The sequence below is a fragment of the Natator depressus genome, chromosome 15 (genome assembly GCF_965152275.1).
Source record: "Natator depressus isolate rNatDep1 chromosome 15, rNatDep2.hap1, whole genome shotgun sequence".
Taxonomy (NCBI): Eukaryota; Metazoa; Chordata; order Testudines; family Cheloniidae; genus Natator; species Natator depressus.
The window spans coordinates 19,028,458-19,055,003 of NC_134248.1; the positions used below are offsets into that span (position 1 = coordinate 19,028,458).

Consider the following 26,546-nt stretch of genomic DNA (forward strand, 5'->3'; position numbering starts at 1 on the left):
TTATGTCTACACTGCAATTAGACACCCACAGCTGGCCCGTGTCAGCTGACTCGGGCTTGCAGGACTTGGGCTGCAGGGCTGTTTAACTGCAGTGTGGACTTCCGGTCTCAGGCTAGAGCCTGGGCTCCAGGACCCTGTGAGGTGGGAGGGTCCCAGAGCTCGGGTTGCAGCTGGAACCTGAACATCTACACCACAGTTAAACAGCCGTGCAGCCTGAGCCCTGCGAGCCCATGTCAGCTGGCACAGGCCAGCCGCAGGTTTTTAATTGCAGTGTAGACACACCCATAGAGTATGTCTGCTCTGCAGATGGTAGCGAGCCTCCCATGCTAGCAGGACTTGTGGTAGCAGGGCTTATGGTAGCACGCTAAAAATAACCGGAGCAGTGGCGGGGGTGCAGGCTAGCCACCCAGGCTCAAGCCCAACTTATTTCCTAAGTCCACGCTCGAGTGATTGGCCTGAGCCTCTGTCAGTGCTGAGCCTCCACACAGCTATTTTTAGCATGCTAGCACAAGCCCCACTACCACAAATGTGCTTACCTGGGCTGGTAGGCTTGCTCCCAGCTGCAGTGTAGACATCCCCTTGCATTTCTATAGCAAAAAGTTCTGTGTCGATTTCTTTTTGAAAATCGGCCTGGTGTCCAGTTGATCTCTTGTGTGTCTCACATCCTGATGTGCGGTGTGGCCTGTTAAAGTAGGGTTGCCAATCCTCCAGGATTGGCCTGGAGTCTCCAGGAATTAAAAGCTAGTCTTTAATTAAAGATTATGTCATGTGATGAAATCTCCAGGAACGCATCCAACCGAAATTGGCAAACCTGTTTTAAAGTAGAGGAGTACTTGTGGCACCTTAGAGACTAACAAATTTATTAGAGCATAAGCGGTCGGGGGCAACAGCTCACTTCAAAAGTGCAACAGGACTCTGATGACGTAGCAGATAGTTCAAGTGATGGATACCAGGTTGTTCCCAAGTTGTACGTAGCTGTCATGATTCCTGTGTCAGTTAATCTAGAAGGAGGTTTTGGCCTAGATAAAGGACTTTAGAGTCTTAACATTCGTAAGGTTTTGGTGCTGCTTGTCATGAAGGAAATTCTGAGATCACTTAGTCCTAGCTGACAGCTAATATTCCTCTTCCCCATCCTCAAAAATTGTGGAGGGCAAATATTTCTCTTTTTTCACAAAACATTACTGTTAGTGGTGATTAAACCAGCAGCTGCTCACAGGTGCAGATGCGGTTAAGCACTCGGAACTTTTGATACTTATTCGTACAATCCAAACATCTTGAACCTGCAAAATTGGGCTTGACATTTTGGAAGAACAGGCTGCCCCATGAGATTTGTTTCTTTCTTCCCGGATTCGTATCGCACACAGAATATGACAGGTTTCAGAATAGCAGCCGTGTTTTGTGGTGTTTTGGCTCTTAAGGTACAATTCCGCAGCTTGTTGCAGGTGGATGGGCCCCTGCATCCACACAGAACCCCACTGATTTCAGAGGTGCTTCATGCAGGTACAGGGATTTTCCAATGTAGAGCCCCTTTGAAATCACTGAGGCATCATATAGGCAATCAGGTCCAGTACATGCCATGTGATGTCATCATAGGTATTCCAGTTCCAGTAGCAGATGGAATCTGGATGTGCAGAGTGCAACAAAAATGAAAAATAGTGACACTCAAGTTTGGTCAATGTTTTCAAACCTCAGGAAATGTTGAGTTTGAGATAAAGCTTTAAAAACCTTGGATAAAGGATAAGGGTAAAGGTTGGTTCTTATTTCATCCCATGCTAATATCCTGATATTTCGGACAGTTGATGTTCCCCAGAAAGGATTCTCAGGCAGTCTGTTTTCTGTTTGCTGTTTCAGGTGTGAGTCACCTCTAAAGTAAAGATTAACGTACAGATCGTTATTTTGATGCACTACATTCATCATGTTATTTTCCATTTGTGTTCCTTAGAAAACACTGCCTACTCTTCTTGTCAACTGCTGGAAATGGCCCACCTTGATTATCACTACAAAAGGTTCCCCCCTCCATCTCCCTCCCTCCCCCCGGCTCTCCTTCTGGTAATAGCTCACCTTTCCTGATTACTCTTGTTACAGTGTGTATGATAACACCCATTGTTTCATGTTCTCTGTGTATATAAAATCTCCCCACTGTATTTTCCACCGTATGCATCCGATGAAGTGGGCTGTAGCTCACGAAAGCTTATGCTCTAATAAATTTGTTAGTCTCTAAGGTGCCACAAGTACTCCTTTCCTAAACCCTATAACATTGCAAGAAAATGTATAATACAGAACCCTATTTCAGAGGATTTTAAATGACCATGCACTAGAGGATACTGATTCCTTGAGGGTTTTCTTTCTGCAGCAAGGTATAGAACAGTAAGGAAAGCACCTAATGTACTGAGCTTTATCTGTGGGCCCTGTTTTTCTCACCTGCCCTGTCTTTTGATGGACTGCTCTGTGTTTGCCTTCATTATCAGCAGCCACTAACACTGGAGTCATTAGTCAGCTGCACCCAGCCAAGCATGGCCTCTCCTTTCATTTTATCTTCCTACTGCAGCAGCGGTGTATTACAGCATTGCATATGTTCTCACTGATTGCTTAATACGCCATAGCTTTGTACCACTGGAGTGCTGTCAGGAGTACCCACAGTCAGCAAACTCCAGCAAGTGTGTTGTGACACACTGATGTATAAAAATGAGCTTCCAAAATGCCATGGGAGTGTGGTCTCCTTCGTGTTTCCATGGTGAGAGAGAGCCTGGCTTAGACAGGTATTGGGCCTAATTCTGATCTCTTTTACACTGGTGAATTCTACTGACTGTAGTGGAGCTACTCTGGATTTACACCAGTGTAACTGAAATCAGAGTATGGCTCATCTGTAAAGTCCTTTGGGAAAGAAAGTGCTGTGTTGTACTAATCGGTTCATCGGCGACATCTTTTTTGGCTTCCGGTTTACAAAAGCATAGAACAGAATTCACCTGGTTTATTCTTTAAGATTCTGACCTCCAATTATTACTATTAAAAACAACAACAACAAACCCTATCCTGCCTTGTGTCATCAGGACTCCATTCCTCATCCCAGTTCCCCCTGTTTATAAAGCTAGCTGCCCTGTTTTTGTTGCCTCTCTCCAGTGGGATTTTCAAACCTTGCCATTGTTAAGCTTGCCAGCTCCTGCAACTCCAGAATACAGAATCTGTCCTTGAGGCCATATCTCAGAGACCGTGTGACTGTTTATTACACAGGACATGATTTGTAGGAAAAATAAATGCATACACAGGTGCCATGCAGTTTTCCCACTGATCCATCATCAGGAGTCAAGGTGCTGCTTATGCACCTAAATCAAAAGGAAAAATTGGCAATTCAGCCAGGCAGTAGAAAGCTCAAATATTTTGGGTGTGATGCACTTTTTGAACTGCACTCTTTTCGGTCAGGTGTATTGGGAATAGTGTGTGTGTGTATTGGGAATAGAGTGTGTGTGTGTGTCCGTCCGTTCATCCCCCCTGAAGTATTGTATTTCAAATGCAGCTTGGCTGCAAATCAAATGACTTTTTGGAGCGGAAAAATAATCTGTTATTTCAAGCAATATTTATATATCAAGCTAATGCTCTTCATTTTCTCTGTCACTTTGTCTGTTTTATTCTTGACGAATCCACCAAGTAGTATCCTCAAATTTGTTTAGGAAAGAGGGGTGCAGGGGCATTATTCCCAAACACCATCCTGGAGGAGCAATGTACCAGATGTTCTGTTCTTGTTCACACCCAAGGTCACAGAGACATGAGGTCAAAACTAGTTCAGCTCCTATGTCCTTGCTGAGCTCTGGCTTTGACATTGATATTCCGTGTGACACAGAAAGGATTTCAAGTTGTGTTCATTGAAGAATATCTTAAAGTAATTTACACAAATTGACCACACAGTATCCTTCCCTGGCCAATACTATTGATTCCTCAGACATCATTTCAAAGCTTGAGCCATGCCAAAACAAAAAGCCATTGTATTGTACGTTTCTAACCTTATTGTTTTCCCATTGCTGTCAATAATACTTGGTGCTTATATTACCTTCAATTAGATTGTCTCGAAGCATTTTGCAAAGACAGTCTCTCAACACCCCTTGGAAGTAGGCAGGCAATAATCGCATACACGCACTGGAGTTCTTTGTGGTGATTTTCCAAGGTGAGGCAGTGGGTCACGTTTTCAGAAGTGCCTCAGTAACTTAGGAACCAAAAGTTGCCGTTATAAAAAGCGACTGAGGAGCTTAAGTCCCCGTGACTTTCAATAACATTCAGGAGCCGAAGTGCCTAAGTCACTTTTGAAAATGGGACTTAGGCCTCTGAGCTACTGAGGCACTTCTGAAAATATCACCCAGTATTACTATCCTCCTTTCCCAAATAGGGAGACAGAGGCGTAGGGAGGAGAAATGACTTGCTCAGGATCGAAGAGCAGATGAGTGACAGAGCTGGGAACAGACGCCAGGTCTCCTGACTCACAGTCCCATTACCAATCCACCGTACTGTGCATAGCATTATAGCTAGTTAACACTTGGATGAACCAAAGCATGGAGAGGTTAAGGGCCTGATGCTCGGAGGGGCTGAACCCCCAAAACTCCAGCGGAAAATAATGAAAGCTGCAGGTGCTCAGCACCTCAGAAAATCAAGCCCTGAGTGAATTAACCAAGGTCTTGCAATGAGTCACAACAAATCTGAGGAGAAAGCCCAGGATTCCTGACTTCTGGCTCCCTGCTCTGTAGACCACAGTCTTATACAAGGATGATTTTCTGTACAATTTCTGAAGCTATTATTTGGTGACTGTGGGCTCCATACTGCCATATGGAAATGGAGAGGGAAAGAGGGGGACAAGGGGAATTTTTGTTTTACCTTCCTACACAAAGGGCTGCATTGTACTGTATCTGCCACTGTCTCTCTGTTACTTCTATTTTGTGGTCATGGTTTGTATTTTTAACATTTTGTTGGGGCTCCTGGGATTTGGGTGGGTTTGTTTATTTTAAGTCAAAATAAATAAAATGGTAGGGGTGAGAGAGAGAGAGAAAACAAACAGAAGTATGTCTCTGTTGCCCATAGAGAGAAAGATGAGCACACAGTCACATCCAGAAAATTTATACTCAGCCTTATTTAATTAAAGAGTCACTGCTTTATTGTACAGCGTCAACAGCTGCAAAATCCATTTTCCTGTGAGAGAGGATCCAGCACCTGGGAGAAGTCTGAGTGCCTGAAGATATTGTTCCTCATTAGGGAGGAAAAAGAAACGAGTCCCCAAGGGGAAGCATTTTATTGCTGGAAGAAGCTGCTTCCTGTTAATCTTTTTGGGGAATGCAAAAGGGAATCACGCTGATTCCAAACTAAAGGCTTCCTCTTGCAAGATGCTGAACACTCTGGCCCTGGTCCAGAAAAGCACTTAAACATGTGCTTTCATTTAAGCATGTGATTAGTTGATTTTTCTGCTCATCATCATTAGAGCTTGGTAAACAACTAATGGCTTGCTCAGATATTTGCTCCTTTTCAAAACTATTGAATTTGCTTCAGCTTTATTCACATCCCCTTTTTTATTCCAGTTTCTAGATCAAATTCACTCCTCTGCAGTTGGCCAGCAAAAGACATATAAATTATGTAAGTCACACTTATGACCTCACAATGGGACATGTTTGATGCATGTGCTTTGCACAGGCTGTCTGTAAAGGGACGAATCTCATCCTCTGTGAATATTCTGGAAAACACGTTTATCACCAGGAGTTTCTGCAGAAACAAGCGAATATATTTGTGGACAGCACCTTTTGACCGCGTAAACATGACTTGACTTACCAGGAAGCTGGTTTGGAGAGTCACTCTCATCCAGTCAGGGAACCAAAACGGTACCAGATTGATGGATATGTACAATCAAAGCTAACCGATGCTGCTCAAATTTCAGATATTGAATACACCTAGCATAATTTCCAGCAAATGATCATCAAGCCACAGGAAATATTTGTGAAATAATTAATCAGAGAATATTGCAAGCTGTTCACACACATTTAAGGAACAGAAAGTAGCTTAATTATTCAAATAGTCAATGTGAATTATTTGCTTAGTTTTAATCATCACTGTGAGTAATGATCCGAGGTAAATTTTTTAAAAGCGCCTAAAAGAATCAGTGTGATGTCTTGCTTAGGATGCCCACCCAGAGTTGTGACCCCCTGTTTCAACTGCCTCAGCAAGTGAGAGCTTTGCTGCTGTTAAGCTGTTTGTTGTCTGCCTAGCCAGCAAACTCTTCAGGGCTCTGTCAGTCCAAACCTTGCCTTGCAGGTCACAATCAGTGCATCCCAATTCCTGAGCTCCCTAGTAGAGATGTCTCTCTGCAGTGTCCAGTCCCTCTCACTGGATGCTCACCAAAGTTAACTTTGCTACTTCCAAAGAGACAGAGTACACACCAGCTTATCTGGCTAGCTGAGGACTTACCCTCCAGTTTAATACAAGCACTGAGCTGGTTTTGTAATAAAACAAGAATAGGTTTATTAACAAAGAACAGACATTTAAGTGATACTAACTTCATCTTATCATGTGACTAAAATGACACAACAGGAGCAAATAAGGACACAAGCCCAGTGCCATTTGCACAGTCTTTTTCTGGACCATAATCACCCTTCTGTCATTGATTTGATTCTGGTAGTCAAATGTTCTTACACTCTGGAAGGCACTCTGATTAGTATGGCTTCAGAGCCAACCGTTGTGCTCGGCTGAAAGGGTAAAACTCTCACATTCTTCATCTCCCGTATTTTCTTCTAATCACACACGCTTTTCTGACTCTAAGCCGGATTTTGTTCTTCCCACTGATAAACATCAAGCTGCTCTTGTATTAGCAGGAGTGTTGTAAGCAAGACACGAGAAGTAATTCTTCCGCTCTACTCCGCGCTGATTAGGCCTCAACTGGAGTATTGTGTCCAGTTCTGGGTGCCACATGTCAGGAAAGATGTGGACAAATTGGAGAAAGTCCAGAGAAGAGCAACAAAAATGATTAAAGGGCTAGAAAACATGACCTATGTGGGAAGATTGAAAAAATTTGGGTTTGTTTAGTCTGGAAAAGAGAAGACAGGGGGGACACGATAACAGTTTTCAAGTGCATAAAAGGTTGTTTCAAGGAGGAGGGAGAAGAATTGTTCTTCTTAACCTCTAAGGATAGGACAAGAAGCAATGGGCTTAAATTGCAGCAGGGGCGGTTTAGGTTGCACATTCGGAAAAACTTCCTAACTGTCAGGGTGGTTAAGTGCTGGAATAAATTGCCTGGGGAGGTTGTGGAATTTTCATCAATGGAGATTTTAAAGAGCAAGTTAGACAAACACCTGACAGGGATGGTCTAGATAATACTTAGTCCTGCCTTGAGTGCAGGGGACTGGACTGGATGACCTCTCGAGGTCCCTTCCAGTCCTATGATTCTTTGATTCTATAATTTCCATTCAAATGAACGTCTCCAGGTTTTGTTCTCTCTCATCCTCAAGATTTTTTCCCCTTTCTGGGATGGAGACGCATGAAATAAAAGTCTGTTGATAGTAAAATTCTGATTGTTGGTTAATCACCTTATATGCACTATTTTGAATTAATTCTTGTGGAATTATCAAAACACTCCTACTACATGCACACCCTGTGCAGAAACATAGTTTCAGAATAGGAGTACTCAGACAGTGAAAAGATTTGTTTTTTTCTCATAGGAGAGAAGTAGATTAGCAGTATATATAAATTATAATGGTAGCAACATCCTCAACATGGGGCATTTCCTTAGGAATTAATGACATGAGAGGTTAATGGCCCAGGGCAAAGTTTCAGGCCACCAGCTCTCCCAACCAGTCATTAATCTAAAGGAAACTGTACACACTTTACTGCTGGAAATGTAGAATCTAAGACAAATCCCATCATATTTCCCGAACCTAGTTTCCTCTTGCTAATGCTTCTCTTCAGCATGCTGTAACCACCTAGCTAAATTCAGAGATGAAGACCTTCTACAGCATTATCCTACATTCACATAGCATCTGTGACCTGCAAAGAGGTGTTATTTCTTTACATGCAGAGTGTGTGAGAGCACGGGAAAAATACACATACGCTCTGTCTTTGAGTCAGAATGCAGCAACTGTTTAAAAACACACATCACCACTGTGTACCTGTTAGATCAAGAAGTGAAAAAGACAGTGATACCACATAACAGTAAACCTGTAACAGGTATTTAGGAAAGCATGTTGTAGTTACCCAAACTGGAATTTGACCAGGACAAATATTCCTATTGTACAATTGTCAGGGGTTCTTTAATTACCTTAGAGATCAGGAGCTTAGTTTGATATCACAGCCAAAAATAGGCCAGATCCTCAGCTGGTGTAAATCAGTGAGACTCCATTGAAATCAACAGCACTGAGTCATTTGACATCAGTTGAGAATCTCCTCAGAGCCCTGTGGCATTTGCTCGGTGCTTGTGTAGGAGAAGGAGTGTTACCCACAGCACTTCCTGCAGCACTCTGGGTTTTCTTGGCAGTTACCCATCCAAATGCTGGTAAGTCCTGACCTGCTTAGTTCATGGATTTTGATGGCCAAGTTTCTCCAGGGTGACTAGTGATTTGGGATGCCTCTCTTTTTGGATTCTTAGCTTGACATTCTTAAAAGGGTCCTGAGTTGCAGAAGGTGCTGAGCACCCACCCTCTGAAAATCAAGGCCCCTTAGGTGTCTCAAGTTGGTCACATAAACACTGAGGCACCCAAATCACTAGTCACTATTGAAAGTCTTGGCTGGTGACTCCCTGGCTGCAGGTGGTTCAGACAGGAGCTTCTCACACGCAGTAAAAATGGCATTTTCTTTTAGAATTGTCACCTTTTTCTAATAATTTCTCCCTCTCAAATAAAATTCATTTGTGGAAGCAAAATGCTCACAGCAGTTTATATATTTGTTTCTTAACCTGGTTCAGCTTGCTACCTGAGGAGTTTATTGGGTAATGTTTGGGGAGGAGGGCGAGAGGAGATCCAGGAGCTAATCAAGCCATTTCAGTCTCCATGTCAGAAAATAGCGCTGATCAAATGTGTTTCCATCAACAGCTACCTTTTTCAATTATGCAGAGAAAACATCAGGGGAATGGTGTGCAGTGCAGTATAGCCCGGTAATGATGTGAGAGGCTGAAATGGCCAGCAGAGAAAGAGAGAGACAGCTGAAGCTGTACCAGTAATGTGAGTGTTACAATGGAGTCCATTACAGATAAGTAATAGCAGTGCCTCAGCAAATGAACCTTTTCAAGGGCACCAAATAGTTCCTTCCATAGGTCAGGCCATCTTCTTGGATGTTAGATACATTTCAAGCCCAGCAGGGAAGGATTGTTATATCTATTTACTTGGCCATTTCTTTAAGGCTTTTTAACCTCTTGGCATATAGGCAACAAACCCCTGATGGCAAAAGGCAGCTTAAGTGATGACACCATCACTGTGGCCACCTGCTGCTACCCATGGATTCATCAGTATGTTTTGATGTTACCACCATGGGGATTATTTTATCTGCATATGAAACCAGCTGATGAATATGATACTCAGATGCCACCTGCTTCTAGTTTATGTTTCGTGGCTTTGTATGCTCACTGGAAAAACTAGGTTACCTGGTAAGAGTGAGCTGATATTTTAGCAACAAGCCATTAAAGAAAGGAGGGGGTTTTGCTGGATTTTCACGGTAAATAAAATATGTTTCAGGTCTTTTTCCATCCTCTCTCTTTCCAGAGACACTGTGTATGGACTGTTTCTAAAACCAAGGAATTTTCTCCACTCTGTTAGAAAATCACCATTGGCAAACTTTGAGCCTGTTCCAAAGCCCATGAAGTCAATGGAACTCTTTCTGTTGACTTCAGGGCTTTTGATTGGGTCCTTGGGAACAATGCTGCAGCTATTGAAAAGCCAAACTCACAGCTGCGATATGACCAATTATTCTAATCATTTATCCTCGCTGCAGCCTAAAACTTCTGTGCTTTTACAGCCCTGGCTTTTCCTGATGAAGGTCCTGAACCTGCAATGTGAGTCACATAGAGCCCTGCTGAAATCAGTGGGACTCTGCCCAGCTGCACGGGTCTGTCCCAGAGGATCAGATTGCAGGATGAGGGCCCATAGGATGGCAGCAAGAATTTGAGATGCAAATAAATGTGGTGCCAGCTGATCTTGGTGCCTTTTCTTTTTTAATTTAGTTAAGTTTATTTTGGAAACCTGAGCAATAACAAAGTCATTACAGACTTGGCAGGGGACTTGGCATTCCAGTTCATCAGATCTCCACATCATTAGTAGTATTTTTTTTAAAACATAAGGAGAAGGGAGATATTTGTTGCATGTCGGTGAAATATCACTTCAGTAGTTAAAAAACGCTGTTAAAAATCAAAGGCAGTATTAAAATTTCATTAGTGCAAGTTTGAGGTCAAGGTCTAATGAAGGAGCAAATTGGATCGTCTCACAAGTAAAAGGGTAATAGCTTTTTACAGTTATTTTTGTACCGTTGATGGACTTGTCATCAGTGTGTGTGTTTATATGTGTACACGGGCAGAAAGTTGCCAGAGCCTTTTTGCTCAGTCAGACAGTTGCTAATGCACCTACCCATTCCCCCATTTGCCTGTGTAAAGTTATGGAAGGGGAGGATTATGTGGTTATGCAACATCACAATGGAGCATTTTACTCAAGGTACCCAACAAGCAAAGATGCCCCCAGAAACTCCAGGCAATTTCTGCCTTCTCAGCTAAGGGCGGCAGAAATGCATGGGGAAGCATTGTAAAACGTAATTAGCAGCTTTTGCCTGTTTGCCATTCGCTGGCTCAATTTTCATGTTTATAATATAAATTTAAAATAGTGGGGGGGTTGTTTTAAATAGGGGAGACGCCATGAAAGCGACAAGTTGTCCAGAACCACGACGACTCCTTGCATTCCAGTGCAGCTGAGTCATATTTTTCTCTGAGGGGAAAAAAACCTCCGAGAGATGAGTCCTGTAATGCCACCATTTTATTATCAGGTTTGACGTGAACTCTTTGTGGCAAGGAAGTAAAGGAGAAGTTCTGCTGAGCTCTAAGTAGCACACAATTTTTACAGCAGTTTCTGGACGCTTTGATTTCTTTGGAGCAGCTCTTTAAAAGCAGAATTAAGTTACTTTACATTGAAGGTTTCAGACCTAGCTCCAGGGTTGCTTGTAAACTTTTGGTCTTTTCAAAGTGCAGCGCTGGGATTGTTTTCTCTTTCCCTGGTGAGTTTTCCTCTTCTAAGAATTCACCTTAGTGAAGTGATGCATTCCCCCCATCCCCCGCCCCAAACGACTTTATGAGGGGTGAAATTCATTCACAGGCGGAGTGCCAGCAAAAAGTCCACATACCACTTACCGCCTTAATCCATCAAAAGCCCTTCAGCATGTGCTCTACTTGAAGGGACTCCTGCCTGAGCAGGGGCTACTCATGTGTTTCAAGTTAAGAGCATTGCTGGATGGGGCCTTAATTCCCCCCTAAAGGGTTTAATTGGGCTCTGCTGGCCCTCTGCACAGGGGTGAATTTAACCCTAAAAGAATTTGGGGCATCTCTGCAGTAGCTTGTTTATTTCATGTCAGAGCTCATTAGAGCTCATTATAATCAGGTTCCATTATATACTGTTTAAACACCTTTGTTTCTCCCCCTTTTTCTGGGCAGGACGCCAGCAATGATTGGATGTTCGTTTGTGGTGGACCGAGAGTACTTCGGGGAGATTGGCCTGCTTGACCCTGGCATGGAGGTCTATGGGGGAGAAAATATTGAACTGGGCATGAGGGTGAGTGGCAAATGAGAAATTTCATGTAGTACTAGTGTACAGAGCACAAGAGGAACGCTTGACCCTACAGAACTGTCCTCTATCTTTCGGTTTACTACACAGAGGTGGCTGGTATTGCAGAAAAATCCAAAACAATAACAAAACCACACACAAACACAATAAGAAATTGATCATGGTCCCGCTAACACTGTGCAAATTCATAGAATTCAGCAGTATGGTTTTTACTCTGTGTGTGTGGTTCAGCTCATTGGGCCAGATCCTCAGCTGTAATAAATCAGCATAGCTGCATTGACATCAATGGGCCTATGCCAGGGTGGATTGATTTAAATCACCAGTGTTAATCATGGTTTAAATCAGCAAGCAGGAAACCTTGATTTAAATAATCAATTTTAATCTTGTTTTGCCTTTGTCGTTTTTAGTTATTTTCCTAAAGAACTACTGATTCTCATTGGCTGGTAACCATTAAAACGTGGTGATTGACAACTATGTATAGCCTTTACACTACATTTGTTACTTTCTTTTGCTAACCAGGAGGATACACTATATCTATGCACATTTTAAGCTGTTCTATAGCTTAATTTACATTTATTCAAATTCTTAATTTTTACATTTTTGTTTATCTTAGAAAATGATGAATGATGCACTTTTTATTTACTGGATGATAAATTTGGTTCAAGCTCTACATGGATGGAAATTAAAATTCAATTAAAATGCACAACAAGAGTATTTTAGTTAAATAAAACTTCCTTAAATGTGCTAGATACACAAGACAAAAATTATCAAAAAGTTTATTAAAACATGTTTTTCATTTAAAACTAACTAATTTATTAGACAAAGGAAGTATCATCTGTAGTTAGTGAATTGAACTGATTGTTTCTGGTCACCATGTCCTTCAAGATTTTAGAGCTATTAGATCTCATTCTCTCACACCTACCGTTTATTCATAAATTGGAAGAGGAAAACAAGCTCTCCTGCTTTTTCATCTCCCAATTGGTTTCTTAACTTTGAATGAAATAAATAATCAAACTGATCTAGCTGAATTAGCTGAAATGAAGGGAATATTTTTTCTGAACATTCAGAAGAGGCTACTGCTGTCAAAAGCTGGTTTAGCACTTCAGCAGCTCTGGTTCCAGGTGCTTGGCCAGTGACTTCCACCAGTTCAGTGGTTTGAATTTTAAAGAAACTTGGCAACGAGCATGTACCGCTTAATATTTTATTAATAAATTGAAACTATTTTAATACATTATAGTCGGTTTAGGCCTTCACATGGATTACCATAATTTCAAATTTAATTTTAAATAGGTTTATATTAAAAAACCCTTTAATTTGAATTAAAAACCCTCCAATTTAATTTTTTTTAAATCTGTTTTTTATTTTTTAAAAATTATTTTTATCCCCCCTGAGTTAAGCTAATTGACTCCATTTGCTCATTGTAATGTATGTAGCACAGCTATCATCCATGCATGCGTGCACGTGCGCACACAAACAAAAATACTCCCAATTATCCAAATAGCCCAGGGGACAGAGATTTCCTTCAGATATTCGAGAAGGCAGGACTCATTCAGCAGCACCATGGCCTTCCCCATGGCTGGGGGCTCGTCTTCCTCCTCCTCCTCCTCACAGTCCTGGCTTGGGGTCACTGCTCTGCCCTGCCAGGACTGCAGCCTCCCCACCCCCATTTCTGCACCTTGTGCCTGCAGGAGCCATGTGTCCTCGGCCCTGCGGCAGCACCAGGACACATCTGCAGCTCCGCTGTCATGGCCATGCTCACTCCATCCCATGACAGCGGGACTGCAGAGGGCTCCCTGCACTGCCACGGGAACCATTCAGCAGCAGCTGGGGACTCCTCCTCTCAGTCCTGGCTGCAGGTCTCCACTCTATTATCCAACCCTCCCTGCATTATCCAAATCCCTTCCTTCTCCCCCAGCATGAGACAAATACCCTCTGCAGCATGTATCTCATGTTGGGGGACAAGGCAAAGGATTCAGATAATAGGGTTTTGGATAAATGGGAGTATACTCTGTATAGTATACGGGATCGCAATCCACTAGAAATTCGTAGATTTTAAGGCCAAACGATTGTGATCATCTAGTCTGACCTCCTGTAAAACACAGGCTATACAACTTCCCCAAAATAATTCCTAGAGCAAATCACTTAGAAAAACATCCTATCTTTATTGAAAAACTGCCAGTGATAGAGAATCCACTAGACCCTGGGTAAATTGTTCCAATAGTTAATTACTCTCACTGTTAAAAATTTAACTCTTATTTCCAGTCTGAATTTGTCTAGCTTCAACTTCCAGCCACTGTGTTGTGTTATACCTCTTTCTGCTAGACTGAAGAGTCCATTATCAAAAAAAATTTCACCATGTAGGTAATAGACTGTAATCAAGTCATCTTTTAATCTTCCCTTTGTTAAGCTAAATAGATTGAGCTTCTTGAGTCGGTCACTATAAAGCATTTTTTCTAATCCTTTAATCATTCTCATGTCTCTTCTCTGAACCCTTTTCAATTTATCAACATCCTTCTTGAATAGTGGATTGAGGATTTTCCTGTTCTCTTCTCTGCCCAGCCCAGCAGCCAAGGAGCAGCATGATGCTACCACAGAGACGCCTGCAGCCTCAGGGCTCAATGGCTTGGTCTTCATTTCCCTTCATGCATCTCCCCAGCTCTTAGCCCAGTTACTCAGGCTGCCTTCTGGACTAAGGAGATCTGTTACTTATTGGGGAATGTGCTCATGTAAAGCAGCACCATAGAAACAGCAAGAAATGCCCCCAAGAGATAAAGAACTTAAGTTCTTTGATGTACTGCAAAATGTGGACCCCTTAGTTAAGGACAGTGTCTGTCCGCATTAAGCCAGAGCTGCCTGGCATATTGCAGCTTCAGTACATTGTGATGCTTTGCCGTGATGTTCAAGGGTGCTGCACACCCACAAGTCCAGAGGACCTGTCAGAGGTCAGCACTTCTGAAAACTAGGCCACTTAATGTTGCTAGAACACAGTCTCCTCATTATAAAGCTGAGTGTTTAATTACTTCACCTTTCACTGTATCCCCTATCTCACACCAGCATGCCCCCAGTGCATGTAGTATGCTCATTAAAGCATGTATTCTGCTCATGCTGGAACATTAATCCTCAAATTAGTCCAGACAGCTCATTTATATAAAATAAATGCAAACCTTCACACCAACAGACTGCGGAAGATGGTCACTGTGACAGGTTTGCACATATTTGTGTACATTTGTTATTCCAGCAATGGGGTTTATAATGGGATTGTCTGAGTAGGATACCCACAGTTGGATGAGGTGCTGAATGCAGGTTTGGGGCAGATCGGCTATTACCGCAATTCATTCCGTTTTCCTTAAGAGATGTAAGAGGATCAGGAAATTGCCAGAGTTGTGTGAGCTCCCCGGCTTTCCTTTCTCATTCAGCAGGGCTTTGAGCTGTTTGAAACTTTTTCCACATGACTGCTTAAAGAATAAATTGAACGTCTCGGCAAAACTCTATAAGAACTGATGAATAAGCCTGGAAAGGAATCTGAAAATTGTCCGTCTTCCTTGTATGAGAAGAACTTGCAGTGTGTGATGAGAACTTTTGGTAAATAGAGGAAAGGGTTCTATTAGAATTATGAAATCTGGAGCCCTGTGCCTATTTCTGCTGCCCATGTATGTGACCCTGGGCAGTCATGTAGGCCAATGTTTTGAAAATTGCCCTCTACTTTGGGGTGCCTGGCTCTGGAATCCCAGGCTAGAGCTTGGTTTCCAGAGGCTCAAGCACACGCAGTCCCTGCTGGCTTCAGCTTGAATGGCTGGTTCTCAGCACTTCTGGAAAACCAGGCCCTTAGGGTCAAGATGTCCAAAACTGGATGCCGAGTTGGGCTGCACAGCATGGCCAACCCCAAGTGTTCAAAAACCATGGGTCAGGCTGAAAAAATCCCCATGACATTTCAAAAACAATGAAAAATTTGGGTTCTTTGTTTTTGCCCTCTGGTGCTTGAACTTTTCAGGTGTATAGACTTGATTTTTTGAAGTTTTCCTCCATGACCATGAGGGCTAGAAATCCCCCCCCCCCTTTTTTTTTTAAACAAAAGCTGTGATTCATGCAAAATCACATGCGAGCTAGTGCTTTAAAAATAACACCAAATAGGTTTATTTGGAGCCTCTTTTGTTATTTTAAATGCTCTATTGCTGAGAGCTGAAATCACTTGAGATGGGGCAGTGACTCTGCCCAGCCTGCGAAGAGCTGAAAATCACTAAGATGCTGATGTGCAGAGTTCATGGCAGAGAGACAGATGGCAGAAGAAGGTGACTGACAGTCGGCTGGCGAATGAGTGACTGGCAGAGTCGGAGAGACAGAGCGAGTGGCCAGCAGGGCGGCTGGCAGAGAGGCACAGCGAGTGGACAGCAGGGCAGCTGGCAGAGAGGCGCAGCGAGTGGCCAGCAGGGCAGCTGACGGAGAGGTGCAGTGAGAAAAAAAAGGTGGGGGAGGCGGGAGGGATAGCTCATTGGTTTGAGCATTGGCTTGCTAAACCTAGGGTTGTGAGTTCAATCCTTGAGGGGGCCATTTAGGGATCTGGGGCAAAAATTGGGGATTGGTCCTGCTTTGAGCAGGGGGTTGGACTAGATGACCTCCTGAGGTCCCTTCCAACCCTGATATTCTATGATTCTATGATTGACAGATCTGGCCACACTGACTCCATATTGCCCTCTGCACCTACGCAGTCTTTGCAGAGGTAGGAAGGGGTGGCTGCTTCTCCTGTTCTGTGCATCCGCACCATGGAAGAGGAGAATCTACCCCCCACACTGGACTTTGTGTTCAGTTTAGCAGAGACTTCTGAATGGGAGACAAGAGAAGGAGCAGAGAGATGGGACAGCGGAGAAGAAGGGGAAAAAACAATGAACAAATAAAGGAGCAGAGAGAAAAACTACAAGACTGAGGGGGGAAGGGAAGGAGAAATTCTGTTAAAAACAATGGCCACCAATTAAAAAAATCCAATCCTTTAAATGTCTTTGCAAATGCTGTGTTCACGCTAAAAGCAAAGGGATTATTCTTGGAGTGCTCCAGCTAGATTATAGTACATCTAATGAACCTTGATTTTAATTATTTTAATGAAGTGAAATTGGAAAAGCCAGCGCAACAAATGAGCCTGATTTGGTTAGGATACTGTTTGGTAATCCAACTAATCCTCCTTAAATATATCATTTATTACAAATATTATCTTCTTGGGTATTTCGCTAATGGGTTTTCCCTATTCAATAGTGGGTAGGCTGGGAAATTAAATAGTTAACATATGGGATTTCCTTTCAGTGCATAATATGTAATGCTCCTGGCCAGCTGATGGAGGTTATGCAAATTTCACACCTGCCCTAGATATGTGGAAGCCTGGAATTAACTAACACTCACTCTAGCATCTTTGTAAAAAATCCCTATGATTTTCCCAGAGGTGGGTTGGAGCTGGGAGAGACTGTTTAGTCTGCAGGGAAGCCAGTATATGTTTGCAGGGTTGGAAATAGCAGATGGGCACGATTCTGTGAAATGTAGCAAACGGGAAGTTTGTGTAGTTCAGCTATATAATCTCCTCTCCTATAGTCTGTTTTTCAGGTGTAAACTGTTTACCATAAAGCTAAATACATTTAAAGCTGAATTCTGTCACTTAGTGTGCTCAATAGGCTGCCCCTGAAGTTGATGGGAGTGATCCATGAGCACCTAAAAACAGAATTTGGCCCATATGTATATAATATTAGATCAGATTATAGCTGGTTCTTATTTGGGTGGGGAGAGCCTTACCCCACCCTCACCCCATGTCCTCAGTGCAGAAGCTAGGCACAACAGCAATCCCTGCACTACTCTCCTTCCTAGCACTCTGAGATTCTAGCCACCCTTAAGGGAATGGGGGAGGGATGAAGAGAAAATGGGACCAGGCTCCAACGGCCCTCTGCCCCAGGTGGCAGAGCTAGCTGGATGCACAGGGAGGGGAGGATGATGTATCCTCAGGGATGGTGAATGGTACAGTACAGAGCTATCAACCCTGTCTCCAGGAGACACAATCCATCCCCACACTGAGGTCAAGTCAGTGCCTGTCTTTGCCAACTCAGTACAGTACAATGCATTTCGGGCATGATCTGGCCTTGAATGGCCCACTGGGATGGGAGAGGTGCACAGCCCTTGTTCTAACATGCATTTGGAATAATTATGAAGAAGAAGATGGGAGTCTCTCTTTGGTGTAATAGTCCCAAATTATTAAACTATCCAGGGGATACCTTAGATGGTTTAGGGAAGAGAAATAGTTCTAACAGACTAATAGATTGACTCGCCAACTCATTAAGGAACTGAGTGGTTTACAAGCCTCATATAAGTTCCCTTATTAGTGGGAGCTACACATACCCTTGATTGTTTAGAAAGGGATCACATAAACTTTAAAAGCCTAGTTTATGATTTGACCTAATACAAGGAGTTTATGATCCATCTTTTTATAACAGAACCGTTAATCATCACAGTAAAGATCTTGTCTCTTACTCCGGGGCTCCACTGATAAGGAGGATGAGTTGTTGCTCTTTCTATTTTATACTCATATATAGCAAGGGAGGATGGGAGCAGTCTGAGTGTTTATCTTAAAGGATGCATAGTTTCAAAGAAATTCCCTGTTACCACCATTAAAAAAACAACAATAATATGTTGCCAAGTTGACAGCTGGAGGCAGATCTTCCTGTCTTTTCAGATAATAGCCTGGATCAACCGGATTCTTCTCTCTCTCTCTTTTTTTTTCTTTAATATATATATATATGTAGCGCTCTGGTGTTAATCAAAGAGGGTCCATTACTGGGAGATGGATTTTTAGATACTGTGGCCAAGATTTTCAAAAATGGCTTGCAACTTTTCCAATTTGAGATGTCCAAAAAGGGAGCCGATGTTTAGAAAGTACTGAACACCCACTCCTACAAGGTGTCTCAAAATGTGCACCCAAAAATGGAGGCTACCCAAATCAGAGTAACTTCGGCTTTTATACTTGCCTAATCTCCCAGCTGGGAGCTGACAATAGGGAAGAGGGTAAGAGCATGAGTTCCTTGGCTTGCCTTGGTGAAGGTTATTGAGCAGAGAGAAACAAGAAGCTAAATATGAGTCAACAGTGTGACACTGTTGCAAAAAAAGCGAACATCCTTCTGGGGTGTATTAGCAGGAGTGGTGTAAGCAAGACACAAGAAGTAATTCTTCCGCTCTACTCTGTGCTGATTAGGTCCCAACTGGAGTATTGTGTCCAGTTCTCATTTCAGGAAGGATGTGGACAAATTGGAGAAAGTCCAGAGAAGAGCAACAAAAATGATTAAAGGGCTAGAAAACATGACCTATGAGGGAAGATCGAAAAAATTGGGTTTGTTTAGTCTGGAAAAGAGAAGACTGAGAGGGGATATGATAACCGTTTTCAAGTACATAAAAGGTTGTTACAAGGAGGAGGGAGAAAAATTATTGTTCTTAACCTCTGAGGATAGGACAAGAAGCAATGGGCTTAAATTTCAACAAGGGAGATTTAGGTTGGACATTAGGAAAAACTTCCTAACTGTCAGGGTGGTTAAGCACTGGAATAAAGTGTCTAGGGAGGTTGTGGAATCTCCATCAATGGAGATTTTTAAGAGCAGGTTAGACGAACAGCTATCAGGAATGGTCTAGATAATACTTAGTCCTGCCATGAGTGCAGGGGACTGGACTAGATAACCTCTCGAGGTCCCTTCCAGTCCTACGATTCTAAGAGTGCAGTGTAATTAGGGGAACTGAGAAGCCTAGGTCTCTGATGTGCCTATTAGGAGTCACATGCCCACAAAAAGAGCTCTTGTGTGGTTTTCTGGGGCAGTAAGAAGTTGCCCACTTCTACACCATGCTTGCCTCTGCTCAATAGTCCTGCCCTGAGAGCCAGTGCACAGTGGGGGCTGGGCATCGATTGCATGAAAAAAAATCTGATGTCAAGTTGTGACACGTGTGTTCTTTTAAGGAGATCTGCTGAACCTTCTTGACATGGGAGGAGAGAAAAGAAACAACTCACTAATTTCCATTTTGCCTTTAGGGGCTGATCCTGCAGACATGACCCTGATGTTATACACATGAGTAATCCCGGTGAACACGTATGCACCACAGTTAAGCATGTGCATTAGTGTTTTGTGGATTAGGGCCTAAATCCTGTAGGACATATTTTCAATGGGAATGCTACTTACATCAAAAGATTTCATTGAACTCTTTAGCAGGTACAGGATGTGTGCTTGTTTTCATGCAGCTAATATTCCTGGGGAGCACTGATGAGATGGCCATTACATTTTCAAATACTGTGGCTGGTTAATGTTATGACCAATAACAGCATATGGTCTATAACTATGGATGATAATGGGCATAAGCTGGGGGCTGCCAGGGTTAAGAGAATATTTTTATTTTCTCCATTTACAGCATTAGTTATTTGGCTATTTGTATCCTCAGGGAGTTTCATCAGAAGCATCTGGTATAGTTCATTACCAGGGTGAGGTTCCTAGAGTTGGTAGACCAATAATATGATCTGGTATGGCAAAAACCTGTGTTTCTGTGATGATAGCTCTTTCTTTATGTATTATATAAAGGATATAAGCATTGTCTGATGTCTGATAAAGACGAAGGTAATAGAACAGGACCTAAACCAGTTGCAGAAGTAGGAAAACCCTACCGAATTATCATTCAAACTGGCATGTTCTTTTATACCACCAGGACACATTCATCCTTGCTGCGAACAAAACAAGACTGTACTGATGATGCTATTCTCTTGAGTTGACCAGCAATGCTTGGTTGTATATTTAGACTTGGGGGCAGGGTACAAGACAGATTTATTTAGGTCTCTACCAGAGACTAAATGGAGGTATGTAATACATTGCTGCACAGACATCTGCCATGATATTGTCCAAAGGTCAGTGTTTTTAGTTCAGGGCCTAGCCTATTACATACACTGATATGAAATCTACAGAGCGACTTATCACTTTAAATTCTGAACCACCCCATGACACTAAGTGATGCATCAGAGCCTCAGGCCCTGATCCTGCCTGAACAGTCTGAGCTGAGTCCAGTTGATTTCAATGAGGCTCCCACGCAGCCAGAGCTCAGCGCAGGATTAGTGCTCTGTGAAGTAATGCACCATGAAAAACAAAATGTAGGCCGTGCTGGTAGCATTGGCTATAAGGTTGCCTGGCACTTTCCATTAAAAGGCTGTTTCCATTTGCCAGTAACTTCCCTAAATGTAACTGTTTGGGATGAGATTTTCCATGCCAGATGTCTGCTTCAGGCTGAATTTTTTCTAAGGCTTCAGCTAAAATGGTTCAGCCATGTATTGGAATGAGATTTAAGGGAAAATACATCGTTTTGCCTGTATTAAAAATTTGTAGTAGTTTTGCTGAGAAGCTCTATCATCTCCATGCTTTGGAGCAGGAACTTCAGATTTGGTAGTGGGGTGTCCCTGGAGCCAAGAACATGCCTTTTGCCTTTCCCATGAAAATCTGCCCTCAGAAAACTTCAGTTTGCACATGCTCTGTAGAGACTGGTTCAAGTTAGGCAGCTAAATTCTCTAAGGATTCTATATGCACTGAGTATGCCCCTGCCTAGGGTTGCAGAAGCTAAGCAGGACGTTCCTTCTAATTGCTCCTCCCACAGGGGCCACTGTGGCTTTGGGCACAAGAATCAAGACAGGGAGATGGTCTCTATCCTATGCTCTCAGTGCTTCTCTGCTGGGGCCCTTGTAGTGTGGTGGAGGAGAAGGGGGAAGCGACCTGATTGGAATGCAGAGCGGTAAGGAACCAGGAGTCCTGAGTCTCAACCTTTCTCTGCTGTCAGCAAATAGCTGTGAAACCTACTGGCAAACGTGTGCCAAATTTCCTTCTAGTGGAAGACAACCTACTACTGCTATAAGGTACCCTATTTGCGCAAATGGCTGAGGTCTGTGCTGTGGATCTAAAGGTTCCAACCTGCTGAGGAGCGATGTGGGTGCCAATAAGGAACACGTGATGGAATTTCTGGGTGGAGGAGAGGTTTCAGTTTCGCTTTTTTTCAAAACCTAGTAAATTACAACAAAAAGCTACTTTAAAAGAATGATAAGGTTGCAAAGTCAAGCATACACGTACAATGAGCCAGATTGGCAGCTGTGGCGGTTCAATGACAAGACGGAACACAGCTTTTAGCGAGCAAGCGAGCTGGTCTGCTAACGGGCTGCCGCCTGTCAGCTTTCCACCTTCCCTTTTATTTCTCTCCCCCCTGCGCATTACATACTTCAACCGCAAAAGGACACAACAAAGGAAATAATATGACTTTGATTAATATTCTTATTTACTAGCCTCTATCTACTACTGTCCTTGCTCTCAGGCCTTGAGCCCAGTCCAAGGAAGCTTCCCACGGTTCATGTTCTTGGATGGAGCAGTGTGTGCACTGCCCCCATATAACACTCAGGGTGTGCCCTGAATGTTTCCAGGTGTATGAACTAAACATGAACCCTTCATCAGTTTCCAGGTGCATGAACTAAACATGAACCCTTCAGGCAGCTGCTCTAAATGTGCATAGCTCCATTGACATCAGTGGTGCTACATAGATTTACACCAGCTGAGAATTTTGCCTGGTGTGCAGATGAAGCGACAGCATGTTTGCTACATAGAACGTTGTTGTTAAACAACGGAGACAAACAGCCATAAGTAGAGAAGATTTCCCTGGCGTTTTATCTCATGCTAAATAACTCCGGTCGGGACTCTGTGCCAAAAGTGTGTTGGAAAACGAATTAAATGAATCTCATTCGCCCACATCCCCAAAGGTTTGAATTGTCCAATTTAGCAAAGCATTATGGACAGCAATGTTTGCAAGCTTCTGTTCTGGAATGTGGAAACCGCAACCGTTCAACAAATGCAACAATCTCCTTCTGTCTGTGTATACTCAACCCTCTCCTCTCAGCAGCTGTCACTCTTGCATTGCTGCCCTAAGCCAAGGAGATTCAATGTTGTAAGCAAATGAAGAAACCATGAAAAAGCCACTGAAAAGGACAGATTGCGTTCCAATCTGATGGTCAGCTTCCGATGCCAGGTTTCAAATGCCTGACATCAACCATGCTTGAAACCAAGGGTTTGTCTTCTGTGTGATATTCCAACACCTGAAAGAGACTAAAATAAAGCATTGCAAAGTCTAGGAGCCGCATGATACCTTTTGAGCTATCCACACTAAGAGAGAGTACTCAGCACTTTACTTAAGGACAGTTTACGTATTTCTTAAATGAACTCCAGATGAGTTCCACATTCTAGTTTCTGTGGGTGGGATCTATGTACCTACCTGTCTGATTTATCTGGGCTGGACTGTGATAGTTCTTACTAAATTGAAGATAACTGTAACCTTGAATGGGAAGCAATGTTTTCATCAGAGAGACTAGTGATAAACTTTACACATGAAATTGCCAGCAAACGACAGTACCAGAACTTGTGAATAATGTTAAAAACACTTTCTAAAGAGAGAGCGTTGTAAATAGCTTAGAAAGCAGCATCTGGCTATTTGGCTTCCACATCACATCATGCACCATGGAGTTTGTTGCAAATTCTTTCATGTACCAGAACATTATAAAAGCACAAGTCTGGAAATTTCAGAAAGAGGGCTACAGCAAAAGAGATTAGGAAGGAAAATATTCCCTTTATAAGTCTTTGCTGCTTCCTTCTCATCCTCCTCCATGCAACTTTAATTTAATCCACAATGACAAGTATGAACTGAATCTGAGGGACAGGGAAACTGGAAGGAAGGTGGGTGTGTTAATTGTTCTGTGATTGAGATAGTTTTTACTTGACTAGTGATTGAACCAAAACTCTGGGTATGAACTAGAGCTGGTTGGAAACTTTCCAGTGGGAGGTTTTTCCATTACAAAATGCTGATTCATGAAAATGGAAATGTTCCAGAAGAACACGTCAGTTTCAGTCAAGTTCCATCAGATATCTGTGTGATTGTCTTTCAGCTCACCCACTTCTCTAGGAGAGCAAGGTACCCTGGAAGTTGGGCAGCCCAGGGAGCCAGCTGTCCCAGGAGACTTGCAGTCTGGGAAGGCCTGGCTCTGAACCTTTGGGGTCCTGAACATCTGTAGGCTCCTGGTTCCCTGTCAGCCTGTTGGGCAGAATTTCCTTTCAAACTTTTCCAAATGAAAAGGTCTCCTTTTTTTCAAAACAATAATTTGCAATTTCTCTTTCACTGGTAATGTCAGAATTTCTACTTTTTTTTCTGAAAAGGAACAATTTGTTTTAAAAGAAAATTCAGTGTTTCCTGCTAAAAGGAAATTCCAAATTTTGACCAGCTCTAGTATGAACTCCTCTGTAGGCCTGACCCAGACCTCTGGACTGTAACCTCAGTTGGTGACTGATTTTAGTGTGGCTATACCAGTTTACACCAGCTGAGAATCTGATACTCTGGACCCAAAGCCCCTGAAACTGTAGGAAGGTTCAGATTTTCACACCTCAGGTTCATGTGTAGACCTGAGTAATTAATAAGTGCTGGCAAGTTGTAGCACAGTTTTGTTGTGAGTCTGAGGGGAACAGAACTGTATCTCTGGTGTGCTTTTTATTTATTCTGTCTTGAGACTTGCCTGGGATCATTTGGGGGTTTTTTCTTTGCAATCAGGTGAGGAAATGTCAAACTCTGACTAAAAATCACCCTTGTTATTAAGTTCTCGGAACACAGCAAAACAGGATACGCTGACCTGTACTGTACACTATCTCCAAGCTAAAGAGGAGAAGGGAAAGGGTGACTTCTTCTGACAATGTATTTTCCTGTGCACTTGAAAAAGCCTTTCTGGATTTCACTCTATATTATACAAAAGCTATGCCATTACTAGCCATGCTGCATATAATCCGTTAGAGAAATCTCTGGGAATAAAAAAGCCTTTTCCAAAATACTTTTTCTGCACCAAAATATAAAAGTACCAAAAATATTAGGCACCAATGAGATTTTAAATTAATTTATTAACTTCTTTGCAAATCATTGTTGGTTGGCCTACATTCATCAGGGAAGCAACATGGCCTAATGGTAAGAAGGGAAGCAGTGTGGCCTAGCGGTTTAAGCATTGAAGGTGGACACAGGAGATCTGGGTTCTGTTCCTGGTTCTGCCGTTGGGAGAGCTTGGGCCAGTCACTTCCCAAGAGCCGGTTGAGAATTTGCTGTCTGTGACATAATGCTAGCTGTAGCCCTTGGTCACATAGGGAATTGCATAACAGAGAAGATCATGGGCTAAACTGGAATCAGTTAGCCTGTATTGGTGGGGATTGTTGACATTTGGGGGCAATGGCTGGGCTAATGAGGTGATTATCTCAATGAGGGGAAGCTATATAATTGGCAGGAACAGGAAGTACGAGGGGAACTTGGAGAGTGAGCTGGGTGAGGTAGAGAAGGCGGGGTGGAAGGAAGGCTGGCTCCTTAGGACATGTGCCTGTGCTGTGTTCTGCAGGGGAGCCTGAAGATTAAAGGTACGCATGGGGGAGAAACAGACTATGTATATGCTGTGGATAAGAGACCAGGCTTCTTCTTGGGATGTAGACATGAATTTCAGATCTGCTGCTTTTAGTTTAGTGTAGCAGCTCAATGGTGGCTTCAGCTGCATCCAGTTCATATACATTATGGGGACTGTGATTTCATGTAACAAACTGCTTCAGTGAACATGTGAGTGAGGGTGTTTTTAAAGTCCAAATGTGTCATTTTCCACACCGAGGGTATCATCTCCAGAGGACAAAGCCCATTTCGGCTGAGCATGAAAAGTCATGTGAATTTTTTTTTTTAATGTTTGTTTTATAGCAACATGGAGAAAATACCCCTCTGTGGGAGTGTATTAAAAATCTCCTTTGTGAAAGGGCGAAGGTTGCTACACTCATACAGTACTCCTAACTGAACACCACAAAAGCAAGACAATGAAAAATTAAGCCACCAACCCTCTGCTCCTTCTCCCAGAGGCACACGCCATAATACTCCAAACTACCCCGCAATCTTCCATTCTTCACACTGCCCTTTCCCAGCTGTGGGTGTTTGGTTGGGGTAGCTTAGTAAAGGGTTAACAAATGCAACCAAATATATTCCTGTCCTTTGTAGACATGTTCATAATGATGATATTTACCACATGCATTTCAGTCTCCAGCAAGTCTTGGGTGTATGTATTATACCAGTAACATAGAGCCCAGTTGCATTGTTATGTGGTAATAACTGCGTAGGGGCCAGGGAACGCCATGAGGTTTCCCTTGCAGTTTTTGCTTGTTTCTTCTCTCCCCCTTGCTGCCCCTCCTAGAGGCTCCTTCTGTGCCCTGCAAAGGTCAACTTCTGGGAACTAAACCACTCCACTTTACAGGCAGGAAACAATAATAATAATAATCCTGTGATGGGTTCGGTCACAGAGATCCTCTTGGGACTGTCACCTGATGTGCTGAAATTGCCTCTGAGCCTGTTTTCCCTGCCAGTTTGGGACTCCAGAACCCTGCCTTGTTGAGCCAGACACGCTAGTCTACTGCAACACAGACCTAACCCAGGGTCTGGGCCACACCCCCAAAGCTGCCAGTCATGAGAATACCCCTGCTTACCACCTGAGATGTCTGCTGGATCTAACAAAGACTGTACCAGGGGAAAAGATTGGGCCCAGACTAGGAAGGACTCTAGTCCGTGAAGGAAGCTTATTGGAACATCTTTGAGGGTGAGATATTACCTGTAATCAGTTTCTTAATGTATTAGGTTTAGACTTGCGTGTTTTGTTTTGTTTTGATTTGTGACTTACTTTGTTCTGGCTGTTATTACTTGAAATCA

The 26,546-nt window shown here is 42.9% G+C and overlaps 1 protein-coding gene across 4 annotated transcripts in view; it reads left to right on the top strand.

Moving 5' to 3' along the window:
* GALNT9 (polypeptide N-acetylgalactosaminyltransferase 9) overlaps positions 1 to 26,546 on the top strand; it is a 238,452-nt gene that overhangs the window by 109,424 nt on the left and 102,482 nt on the right. For all 4 annotated transcript variants that reach the window (XM_074973032.1, XM_074973030.1, XM_074973031.1 and 1 more), the window contains one exon: positions 11,642 to 11,759. In XM_074973032.1, the coding sequence (XP_074829133.1) occupies positions 11,642 to 11,759 (118 nt within the window). The remainder of the gene's footprint in view (positions 1 to 11,641; positions 11,760 to 26,546) is intronic.